At 41.6% G+C, this 12,780-nt stretch overlaps 1 protein-coding gene across 1 annotated transcript; it reads left to right on the top strand.

Moving 5' to 3' along the window:
• Positions 1-1,353: 1,353 nt before the first annotated feature.
• Positions 1,354-9,963, top strand: hadhb (hydroxyacyl-CoA dehydrogenase trifunctional multienzyme complex subunit beta). The gene is made up of 16 exons (XM_041958685.1): positions 1,354-1,421; positions 2,713-2,785; positions 3,170-3,211; positions 3,446-3,542; positions 3,680-3,724; positions 4,090-4,189; positions 5,204-5,291; positions 5,611-5,798; positions 5,887-6,067; positions 6,924-7,045; positions 7,412-7,491; positions 7,575-7,622; positions 7,873-7,960; positions 8,264-8,338; positions 9,175-9,339; positions 9,560-9,963. The coding sequence occupies exons 2-16, from the start codon at positions 2,719-2,721 to the stop codon at positions 9,593-9,595; spliced, it is 1,422 nt and encodes a 473-aa protein (XP_041814619.1). The 5' UTR covers positions 1,354-1,421; positions 2,713-2,718; the 3' UTR covers positions 9,596-9,963.
• The last annotated feature ends 2,817 nt before the right edge of the window (positions 9,964-12,780 follow it).

The following is a 12,780-nucleotide window of genomic DNA, read 5'->3' on the forward strand; positions in this document are numbered from 1 at the left end:
GAGAGTCAGAGGCAGGTAGTCAAGACTGTCACAAACACAACCTCTCTCTCTCTCTGACATGTATGTACTGTCTCACACTCGGTACGTCGTATAACTGCCACATCTTCCTCAAGCTTGACGTGTGCTCGAGCTTGATGGAGAGAGCAGCACAAAATAGGAGAGAACGTCCATGTTGTTTTATGCTAATTTCAGCTGCTTAACCATTATCCCTGGAGAACATTAGCATAAATAGCACAAACGCACTTGAATGTCGTCCTTGCTCAAGGACACCTGGCCATACAGGGAACTGAGAGCATCCCACGAACCAGCCTGTCAGCAGCTGGAACACAACTGCATCAACATTTAATGTTTTTAAAGAGTACCGGTAAATAAACCCCAAGATCAAATCTGAGTGTGGCCAGAAAGCTAATAGTGAAAAGCAGATACTGAACTCTCAAACTGCTGTTGGCTGGTCTGCAAAGTCAGGTGACACACTCTCTGACAGATAGACCAATGATGATGTTCACAACTGTCAGCTTCTTGTTTGGAGAAACCAACACACTTCACAAAACTCTACTGACCAACAGGTGGCGGTAACATGCCACTATATGCAGAAATGTACCAACAAAGATAGAGAAGAAGAAGACTGCAAGTTTGTAAGCATAGATATCAACCATACAGCTTTGAAAATGTATGTCCTTCAGCTCCATCTGTTAGACCGCAAGGATACACACAGTGTGTTTTGACATGTCAACACTGCATGTAAAAATAATGTTGGATTGTTTACAGGAAAACTCCACTGGGCCCCTCTAAGTCAATTTAAGAAACACTTTGGCACCTGGTCACTTCCTTTTTATAAAGGCTCAACTTCACCTGCACGCTGTTATTGGCTGGCAGCTGTACACCAACTGTCCAAAGACTGAGGTAGCACCTCACATCAGAGCAGATTGTGTCAATGACAAAACCCTCTTTACATTAGTACCAAAGTCTTTTTTGCAGAGCTGAAAGAAACAATTATTTATAATGATTAAGATGTCCTTTTTTTCAATGAAACGATTCATTGTTTGACCCATAAAATGGGTACACATTCTGACCGATGGGGGCGCAAGAGTGCCTAATAGTAAACAGGACAAGGACCTCAAAACACACTGAAATATTGCCGTAGCCTAAATGTTATTGTACTCAAAACGTTTCAGAACATTACATTATATTTATAAGGAGCAATATTTTCACGGTGTCGGTATTATGATATATAGTCAAAAGATCTTTTAATCACAAGCAGGTATATAACTATTTTTGGTTGCCCGTGTGTTTTCTTCAGGCATTATTTTAGTCAGCTAGCATGTCGGAGGGTCCTTGAAAGCGTAGTCCTGCAGTTCTCCTGAGTCTGGAGAAGCGTTTGACAGGGAAGCGGTGTTGGCAAAGACAGACCACAACTACAGGTGAGCGTCAACTTACCCATCAATACTGTTAATGAAATTAGACTGAGAAAAAATATGGGATGAACTCTGCAAACGCGTTTCTTCGTCCCAAGCATAGAGGAATCGATCACAACTGAGTGGAAACTTTAGCTAACAAGTAGCTGGCTACCTAACGCTAGCTTTATTAGCTTGCATCTAGTTAGAGCTTCATCGTTTTGCCTCTTAGATTGTTTCAGTAATGAGTTTTATGATTGACGTAAACGTTACTTTAACGACCCAAACACTTCGTCGACCTGTAAACATCGCTGACCCTGAATGAGTCCCGTGATTCTGTATTTTCTGTCCCTGTCATTCTCTAGGGTAGGAATCTAGGTGAAAGGTCAGAACCAGGGTAGGGGGGTTGGGCCGGATGACCGTCAATGATATTTCATTTTGTTCCCACATAATAAAACATAGAACAAGATATACATATCTGTGTCTATCTCTACCTATTAACATATATATAGATATATCCATATAAATTTAGATCTATATATGTAGGTGAATCTATTTATATCTACCTATCTCTATATTTAAAAAAACATGAATTCCTAGCCGACAGACCTTTTCTTTAAATATAAATCTGTTCAAAATGAAACGTGAAAGGTTTTCAGGTTTAGTTAGTAACGGTATGTGTGCCTACTGATGAGCATGATAATACTGCACTAACACTGAATGATTTATTTTACTTTCACCTCAAACCACTTCATCTGCGTAGTCATACATCAGAGTTGCCTTGCCATATGTCAGTCGAACAGGTACAGGACTCACGGACGGTTTATTGTGTCTGGTGCGATTCAGACACTCAAATCACAGGTTGACCTTTTGCCTACATTTGTATATCTGAGTATTACCTGGGGGCCTATATTCTGAGGACCATGGGAACTGGTCATTGTACAGGAATGGAAGAGCATATGTACTCATTTGCCAGTTTATTACATTCATTTGCTAAATCAAATGTTGTGTAATACAGCAGTCCTGCTATAAGTCCTATAAGTCACATAGGTTATACTGTTCAGTCTTTGTTGAAACTGTTCTAAAGAGGTGTTGATTCAACTTAATGATCATTTCATACAGAGAGGTGATTCTGTTAATTGGGCCACCCTCATTGATATAAATGGGGTTTTCTACATATTGTATTTATTGCATTAGCTGATAGTTTGGAGTCCAGTTTTAAGGAGAAATCAGTTTTTGTTTCTGTCCTGCTGAAAGCAACACTGTTGGAGCCCTGATTAGAACAATCTAACAACAGTTATTACTGCTTTCTCTGTAGAACATAATGGCTTCCATGTTGCTGAACACGATGCGGAGCTGCTCTGTCAGCCCTTCCTGGGCGATGCGGTTTGGTAAGCTGTCTACATATTTACTTTTTTTTTTTTTAACAAGAAAAACATTCCACCAAACAAGAGAGTAGAATCAGAAATGCAAGATGCAACAACAGCTGATTTTTATGAATTATGAATATATGCAGTATACCGGCAGTTATAAAATCTGATCTTTGGCCACTGTCACTTTTGTTTATTTAGCCTTTACATTTGCATGTTTGTTGGTGATCTAATCTAAAATATAGACGTTTTCTTTAAAACCAAGCAGCTGCACCGTCATCAGCTCACGTTGTTGTGCGGTATATACTGTACATCATTTGAGATGTTTGAGCCAGCTATGGTTTAGTGAAGTATTTTAAATTATTTATTGAGGATGATAAAGAGGATTTGTTCTCTGTGTCTCAGGGGCACGCTCTCTCAGTACGACGGCACAACTTCAGGCTCAGGGTAAGTCATTATTCTAACTGATATCATTTACATACACATAAAAAACAGATTATAGTTTTGTGGCGATCCCACAGTTTCAATTGTAAGTTAACCACCGTGAGGCTCTATTGATTCATTTATTTACCTGGAATGGTTGAAAATACATGCTATTGAGATGCTACCCAAACGTATTCCTCAGGTCAGCTCACAGCTGTCAGTGTTGATCCACCTGTTACTGTCTTTATTTTCTTTCAGTTCAGACAAAGAGCAAAAAGACACTGGCTCGGCCTGGCGTGAAGAACATAGTTCTGGTGGAAGGAGTCCGAACCCCGTTCCTGATGTCTGGAACCACGTACGTCTCTGCTCTTTTCTTATGGCCAAGTTCACTGGCTGCAGCCTGCAGCCAGCAGAAGTTTATGGTGCTTTGATAAAGGCTTTGCAGAGATAGCCTTGACTTGACAGTAAAACCTTTCTGGTTTGTGTTTACAGATATGCTGACCTAATGCCCCATGACTTGGCCAGAGCAGCTCTGCAGTAAGTGTGTCCTGGGGTTGTCTCTTTTCTCCACCATTAGAGTTTTTAGTAACACCATAAATTGAGGTAAAGTTTGCTGTCATAGTGTATAGTTGTTCTGTAAATTATAGGTAGCCTTCTGAAACACATCTATTTGGACAGCAGGAAAGGTAGAAGAATGTTGGAACAACAGCCTGACAGAGCTGTGGCCGGCCAGATGGGAGTGTTTTGTTGAAAACAAGAGTTTACTTTTGTCCCTTTTTTCTATCTGTCTTTTTCTATCTATTTTGTGTTTCTCAATTTTTCAGAATCTTAAAGTACGACAGAAAGGTCTTTCTTGTTTTAGTGCTGCTGTGATTTAAAATATTTCATTTGGGTTCCTGCAGGGGTCTGCTGCACAAGACCAGTATACCCAAAGATGCTGTGGACTACATCATCTATGGAACAGTCATTATGGAGGTTAAAACCAGCAATGTCGCCAGAGAGGTATTATCACCCACAAAATGCTTATCGTGTCTGGAGCTTCAGGTGCCTTGCATAGGTTTCACGTGCTCTCCTTAAAGGTACAATGTGTAAGATATGGCCAGGAGGATTGTTCAGTTAGCATGCTAACGCTGCAGCTTTACTGTCAATTCTGCAGTATGTAAAAGACAAACAGAGAATCGAAATTTCGTTACTCTGAACCTCTGTGACAGGACATATATTAAAAAAGAAATAAATAAAAACTGTACATAATATAGATGTACACAAGTTTGCTATGTTTCACAAGCTCTTAGCTTTTTTTTAGTCTAATAAACAAAATAAACTCACAAAATGTCATGAAAGGAATATATTCTCACACCTGTTTTCCTTATTAAACAGAATAATACAACCGTGCACCTTCTGAAATCAAGTTTCTCTCTTTTACCGAGCGAAGACAAGCTTAATCTCTAGGTATCTCCTCATAAAAGACAAACAGGGACAAACTAAAACTCACCAAAACCTGCTTGTTTTTCAACTGTTCCAATAGTCGGCAACTCTGGTTTGATTGAAATAAATCCTTCATTCTCTGAGTTTGGTGTGAAAATATATGTGATATATGACCCACCATCCTCGCGCTCCTCTCCCACTTGACGCCTCCCCTGCCTCAGCCAGCCGCATCTTCAGAGTCAGAGTCCTGCTTGTTCTTGGAGGCTGTGTACGGTCCTGATACAGCCGTGGTCACTGGGAGACTGCTGAACCTGGTTCCGTTGCCCATGGTGCTTCAGCTAACTCGCTAACGGCAGCTAATAGCTACAGTCAATGACAGCCTCAGCAAAGACTATAGTGAGCAGCGGTTTGGCAGTTGCTCTGGTGAAATGCCACCACCTTTTGTCTGGAATGACCTTCGACAGGTGGCCGATTCTTACACACTGTACCTTTAAGCCTCGATCTGAAGCATTAGAAGAGACTTAACGTTAACCAAAGGAGCATTTTTGTTCTGTTGTGCCTCTCCTTCATTTTTTTTTACTGTGATTTCAGGCCGCCTTGGGTGCAGGCTTCTCTGACAAGATCCCAGCTCATACCGTCACCATGGCTTGCATCTCCTCCAACCAGGCAATGACCTCAGGTACCAAGAAATCTCCACACCAAGCCTCCACCACCTGACATGTGCTGTATATTTCAGGCTGGGTGATAATTCTCCTCATACACGCTGTCACCATTCATGGACTCTAAGAGGAAACTGAACTACGCAGTCCTACATTGTGGCTTCAAAAAATGATATTACTTGATGTTTTTAAACTATAAGCTGCTGTTGTGAGAATCAATGAAGTCGTGAAGGGGGATCACAGCAGGAGACCAGATGTGTCTTCTTGTCATTACGGTAGGTTTGCTTGTCTTCCTCTTTGTTTGACCGTTGTCTCTTCCTCCACCCTCCTCCTCTGCAGCCGTTGGTCTGATTGCCGCAGGCCAGTGTGACGCTGTTGTGGCGGGAGGGGTGGAGTTCATGTCCGATGTTCCAATCCGTCACAGCCGTAAGATGAGGAAGACCATGCTGTCCCTCAACAAGGCAAAGACCCTCGGCCAGAGGCTCAGTCTGATCGGCAGCATCCGGCTGGCGCACCTCTCCCCAGAGGTATATTCTGTTCACTTAAAGTCTCCAAGAGTCTCCTGTAACAAGTTCCTCCTGTAACCCTTGATCATACGTATGTGTGTGTGTGTAGCTTCCTGCTGTGGCTGAGTTCTCCACAGCTGAAACGATGGGCCACAGCGCCGATCGTCTGGCTGCTGCGTTTGGGGTCTCCAGAGTGGAGCAGGATGAGTTTGCACTACGATCACACACTCTGGCCAAAAAGGCTCAGGACGCCGGCCTGCTGCAGGATGTCATCTCCTTCAAAGTGCCGGGTAAACGCTGCTGAGACATCACACACTCAAGGGTTGTGGATGGTTGTGTGTTCTGTGTTAGTTTTCAAGAATTTTATGGTCGGTAGTAGACGTTATTTGCATCGTTTTGTGCATTATTTGCATTGAATTTGTTTTTAGATGATCGTATAAACCACTTCTTGATAGCGTTAATGGTTGTGTGCAGAGCTGAAACAGTTAATTGATTAGTTCTGTGTTTCATATCACTGTAAAGTGAATCCCTTTGGGTTTTGGGCTGCTCATCTTGGGCCCTCTGACATTTTAGAGGTCTAAAGATTAATGGAGAAAATAAAAAAATAAAAAAATAAATTGAAGTTTTATATGCACCAAGTGGTTCATGTCAAAAAAAAGACAAAATGCAGAATAAAAACAAAGAATCAATGTAAAAATAAGATGACTCAACAATAGTAACAAGATAAAAATAAGACTAAAAAAGTATGCATGATGCCCTGATTGTGTGTTTTTATCGATTTGCTTATGTTAAATCTAAATATTTGTTTCTTTGGTTTGAATCTTTTCTCCATCATCACTTTAGTGTTTTCTACATTTTCATTCATGCTAACACGTAATGCAAAAGGCAGAAAGAAAACAGACCGGAGTCTTACTACATTTATATTTACAGAATACATTATAGCCGATTAGCTCAAAGGGTGATTGCAGGAGCGATGCATGGGATTGCATGCTGTTGCAACATTGCATTGTTATTATTTTTTTTACTTTAACTCTTGATGTTAAGCTGAAATAACACATGGTTGTATTCTGTTGTCGATCACAAATTTTCGCTGCATAGAGAACATCACTTACTCTGAATTTTTTTGTGTATTTTTGTCTGTACCAGGTCGTGATATTGTTTCCAAGGACAACGGCATTCGCCCATCCTCCATGGCACAGATGAGCAAACTAAAGCCCGCCTTCATTAAACCTCACGGCACAGTCACCGCTGCCAACTCCTCTTTCCTGGTAAACACACACACGCACGCACACCGGACCCTGCAGCACTCTCAGTGTTCTTAATTCCTCCTTCCTGGTTCAGAAACACCTTCAGCGCGGCATCTGTCTCTGTGTGTAAAACAAACACACAAAGCTACACACACTTCAGGCTGCGAATTACCTGAAGCAAAGCACTGTTAAGCAACTTTGGCTTTGTTTTTTTTTTAATCATCTTATTTGCTCTACATAATAACATTTTCTGGTGACATTTTGGGCGCGCCTATGAAACACATCATATAGCCGTGCCCAAACTACGTCTTCTGGTTCTCTTTCAACTGATTTCACTCACAAATGGAAACACTGCCACCAGTCAAACTCGTTTGTTTGTGTCCACAGACTGACGGTGCCTCTGCTGTGCTTATCATGTCGGAGGAGAAAGCTTTGGCTATGGGTTACAAGCCTAAAGCCTACCTCAGGTATCTGCTCCCTCTCTGTTTCTGCTAGAGCTGCCTCCTATTTCAGCTGAGGTGCTGCTAACATTCTGTTCTCATCCTGGCAGAGACTTTGTCTACGTGTCTCAGGACCCCAAAGATCAGCTGCTTTTGGGGTGAGTCTCTCGGCAGAAATGCCAACTGATGGTGCTTTTCCATATTTTACTTTAAAGCTTGTGTGTTTTTCTCAAATTAGCTTAGCTGAAAAACCTACAAACATTTGCAAAACTCTACCGTTTGTGATGGAACTGTGGCAGCTAAAAGTGTCTGTGTTTTAACCTACTGTACATTTGTGCTGGTATGTAAAGACACCTTTGACAGTTTGACATAAAAAAAGTGATTCTTCTTCTTTTTTAACTCTTCCAGGCCAACGTACGGCACACCAAAGGTCCTGGAGCGAGCTGGCTTGTCCATGAGTGACATTGACGTCTTTGAGTTCCACGAGGCGTTCGCAGTGAGTTACCACATTTGAAGGAAGGAATTCGTGCACTGGTGGATGATTGTGTACAGTGATCTGTTAATATCCCGTCAACCTCATAGATGTTTTTAAGTTACAGACACATTTCTTGAGTGGTTAAACTAGAATCTCTCAATTTCTCTGCCTGCATTAATCCACTCCTGTGTTATTCATGGTCGTCGAAGTTGGAGTGAGATTTGACCGGTCTAGTTCACATCCTGCACTGTTAAATCAGTAGAAATCAATGTGTTTTCTGTCTGGTATCTATGGTAACTCAGTGGATATATTTGTGTTTTCCAGGGCCAGATAATGGCAAATCTGAAGGCTATGGACTCAGATTGGTTCGGCCAGACATACATGGGCAGGAAATCGAAGGTGAGATAGCTAATGCTCAGCTGTTGGCTTTTTCTCAGAATGGATCTATACAGTACATCTGGATGCTTACAACATACTGCAAGAGATGGACACTGAATAAAGATTTGGTATTGGTGTAATCATATTTTTATATAGATGTACTGCCGGGCTGGAACTAACGATTATTTTCATCATAGATAAATCCGGCAATCATTTTCACGATTAATTGTTTAGTCAATAAAATGTGAAACATGCTCAGCACAGTTTCCCTGAGCTCAAAGTGATGTCATCATGTTGCTTCTTTTGTCCAAGCAACAGGCTCTTCATTTACTCTCATCAGAAATGACCAAGAAAAGTAGCAAATTCTCACATTTAGGAAGCTGCAGCCAGCAAATATTTGACTTTTTGTCTGAAAAAATGACGGAAACAACTACTCGATTATCAAAACAGCTGGTTGTTAATTTTCTTTCAACTAATTGAATAATGGACTTATCATTGCAGCTCTAATGTACTGTAATACAAAAACAGTAGGTAATAAACATTTTAGACCTTGGTTTGCTAGTTTGGTTTGATTTTGTGTCAAATGTGACCATAATCAGTGAACAGAAATTAGAAATGAGATGTTTTTGCTTAGTTTCAAATTAATTGCCTATGATGATAATAGTAATAATAATACATTTCTGTGCCTTCTTTTCCTTTTTAACTGCATTCCAGTAACATGGAAGACTGTAAATTTGGGGTTTCGGGCTGTAAATGACTCACTGGGGCCTTTTTGTAGCCTCCACCTCTCTGATTGTTGAAATACTGATGTAAATATGAGTCCTGACCAGACGTCTGGTGTGTGTGTGTGTGTGTAGGTGGGAACTCCTCCCATGGAGAAGTTCAACCTGTGGGGGGGCTCTCTGTCTCTGGGTCACCCGTTCGGTGCCACAGGCTGCAGGCTGGTAACCACAGTGGCCCACCGGCTGCAGAAGGAGGGAGGACAGTACGGACTGGTGGCGGCTTGTGCAGCCGGAGGACAGGTAATTAATGGCCGGCATGTGAACTACAGTTTTAGTTGAATTAAAATTTTTAAAAAGTTTGGTTTTATTAAAGTCTTAAAGGTTTGGGATATGTTTGTATGGTGTGAACCCCATTCAACAGCAGTCTCAAGGTGTGACAGCTGTGATTGTTTTTGTGGGTAACTCAGATTTTCTTTGCATTTCCTGTTTGATAAACTGATTGTACTCTTGTTTTCTGCAGGGTCATGCCATGGTGATCGAGGCCTACCCCCAGTAAAGCAAAACGCACCTGTAACCCCATCGTAAAGTTCACCATGACGGCTGCGCTAACAACAGAGTGTACATACAAGCACCACTTTGCCTTGATCAGGAGGAGTCAGAGTATGTGAGTGTGTGTGAGGAATGTTTTTGTAAATTCAGCTTTGCTTAGAGGCTGTTAAATTATAGCAGGATGTCGTCGAGGAACGTTGCCTAAGATTTTGAGGACTTCATGTCAGCGTTGTCATTGAGTCGAATGTAACATAGTCAAACTGAAGCACTCAGAGGAGCTGGAGTGATTCTAATGTTTATAGACGCTGTAATATTTTTTTTTTTCTTACCAACTGTTGGAATTAAATGGTGTGACGATAACCACACTGACATTCATTTCTGGGTTTGTGTTTCTTTTTTTGCCTTTTTCACAGCAGACATTTTGATTTGTCACAGGAAGAAAAGGACATGAGTTCTACACAAGTGTCCCAGTAAAATGTATCATTAGCTGCACATGCACAGTGATTATCAGGAGCTGAAATGCCAGAAATTCACCGGTTCCAGCTTCTGAAATGAGAAAATTCGATGGTTTTCTTCTAGCCTTATATGGCATTTACATTTATCCATTTCATTGAATTTTCAAGCAGTTCCTTGAAGTAAGACTTCAGTGAGACATGAGAAAGTATTTTTTTATAAGATCGGGAAAGACAACATTAATTTGATGGCCATTTTACAGACAAAATTATTAATCGAGTAAATTATTGGCAGATACAATAATGAAAATACTCATTTGCTGCAGCTCTAATCTGTCAGAAAAAATACTAATGCACATGAAAAAAGTATTTTCCTATAACAAAAAATATTTGGGACTAAATAAGCAACAATAACATTGAAAAAGGAATCTGCTTCACTGGTGTGTGGGTGTGTTTTGATCAGATCTGACTAACAGTGGCCCGGCAATCTGAACAAACAACCACACAGCAACACATTGTGATTCAAACGTGGCTAAATCCTTATCAGTGACCACACTTTTCTTTCTATCTACTTCAGACCAGTGAGATGAACACTAATCTGTCATGTGAAATAACCAAAACTGTTTGAACTTCAGCAGAATAGCTTGTCTTCAGGTTGGACACCATTGCTCGTATGAGGAAACTGACTGAAAAACAGGTTTTCACAATGATATTACAGCGTTTATGTGTAATTTAAGTAGTCATGTTTCCAGTAACCAGGCTGAGATTGAAATATTAGTGTACAAAACATAGGCCAGTAATTCACTGCATCTTCTCTCCACTTCTTTACACTGTGTGCTGACTGAAGGCCTTGATGCCTGGACACCAACTTCAAGCAGTGCTGATGGCTTATGTTTAATTCAGCAGGGACTGGAACTGGTTGCAAGGAAAAAGATCAACGTATAGACAGCTTTGTGCTGCAGATAACAACAACAAGAGCGAATTTGGGGAAAGGATGTCTGCTCTTAAAGAGCAGATTTAAAAATTTGCATTGCCCAATTTTTTTTTTCTCGTTTTGTTTTTGCATTTGCATCCTGTATCAAGATGTGTCAGCAGTCGACTGGCTTTGGATTCCTCTGCGCTTAATTGATGGTGAATAACGCTGTCTGCTCCTGACGCGACGACTGATGTTGATGAGGAGGTAAAGAGGGATGCTCGGGCTTCCTGGTTATTTAAAACAACATGGGTGTGGAAAATTGGGAATATGGCTGGCAGGTTACTTAAAAGTTCAGGTTGCACTGCTTCCTGATATTTGGTGTTCGCATTGTGGAAAACCCGAACTTTTACACCCGGTAAAGTGTTTGTCTAATTGACAGCGGATGGGTAAATTTATATCAACACATTGCCTCCTCTCTGCTTTGGTGCCTGCGATCCCCTCAGCGCTCACGGGGGAATCTGCTCTACTCATCACACACACCTCAGGTTGGGGGCTTGTTAACATAACTTCAGTCAGACACTTCCGTTTAAAATGTATTTAAAGATTTAATTCTTCCAGCTTAAGAAATCTTTGACTGTGAGCGGGAGGAGTTGATTAATGCAGCCGAGCCTGTCACACGGGCTACAGGCGGAGGGAATAAAACCAATGTTTTACTGCCAAGGAAAAACGGAGCTCGAATGTAAATAGCAGGGAGAGAGACAGAGAGGTTTTTTTTTCTGTGTTTTTAAAGCTTCAAAACCGCCTCAACCCTGCGAGACACCGGAGACACGCAGACACACACCGACACACGCCGACATAGCGGGCCGCCTCCCTGCCTCTCCCTGCCTCAGCGGGGCTTTGATCAGACGGAACCTTTTATGGGGAATGACTGGCGAATGCACCCGCTGCTGTCACTACAAATCTACCTCACCGAGCGCGCGGGGGAGCGGGGAGGGAGGGGGGTCGGGGTGTTCGTGGGGAGGGTGGGGGGGAGGAGGGGAGCGAGTCGACGTGCAGCGGTGTCTTTCATCTCGTCCTAGCCGGCTCACGCGGGGCGGCACCTGCTGAAAGCTGCACTTAACTCGCGCTTCCTCCACCTGCTCGTGCGCTCAGCGTGTGTGCGCGTGCACGTGTGCGTGTGTGTGTGATGTTAAACAAGTTTCAGTGCACTGTACTATAACACACTGAAATGCGTGTTATGAATATAGTGGAGTCAAGGGTCAGGGTTTGACCGATTTTTTTTAGAAAACACAAATCAATGGAAATACCTTTAAAGACAAAAATAGAATTATGGCTACATCATAAAAAAATCAGCTCGCTGTGTTTGCATGTGCACAGCTATGCAGTCAGCTAAACAAACAAAAAGCTGGCCTTTAAGCAATGAATGGCACATTAAGCACATTATCGCTCATGCATTATGGCAATGGTACAAAGTTGTGGTAAATAAGCTTATGGCCGCTTTTGCTGAGTTAGATGAGATCAATCCCACCGTCATACATTAAATACAGTTTAAAGCCAGCAGAATAAAGACTGGAAAAGACTACAGAGTCCACCAACTAGCACGTCTACAGCTCAGTATAACATCTTATATCTGGTTTGTATAATAAGTACAAAAAAAAAAACAATATACAGTTTTATCAGGGCTTGTGCACCAAACTATTTCTTGGCAGGAGCAGTAACTTTCTGGAATCTCCACAGGTTGCCATGACTACAAGGAAGCAAAAATGCCAAACTATTCCTTTAAGTTCCCACAGCAGATGTATAACATAATAGTTACTGTAGTAA

The sequence above is a fragment of the Chelmon rostratus genome, chromosome 18 (assembly GCF_017976325.1).
Source record: "Chelmon rostratus isolate fCheRos1 chromosome 18, fCheRos1.pri, whole genome shotgun sequence".
Classification (NCBI taxonomy): domain Eukaryota; kingdom Metazoa; phylum Chordata; class Actinopteri; order Chaetodontiformes; family Chaetodontidae; genus Chelmon; species Chelmon rostratus.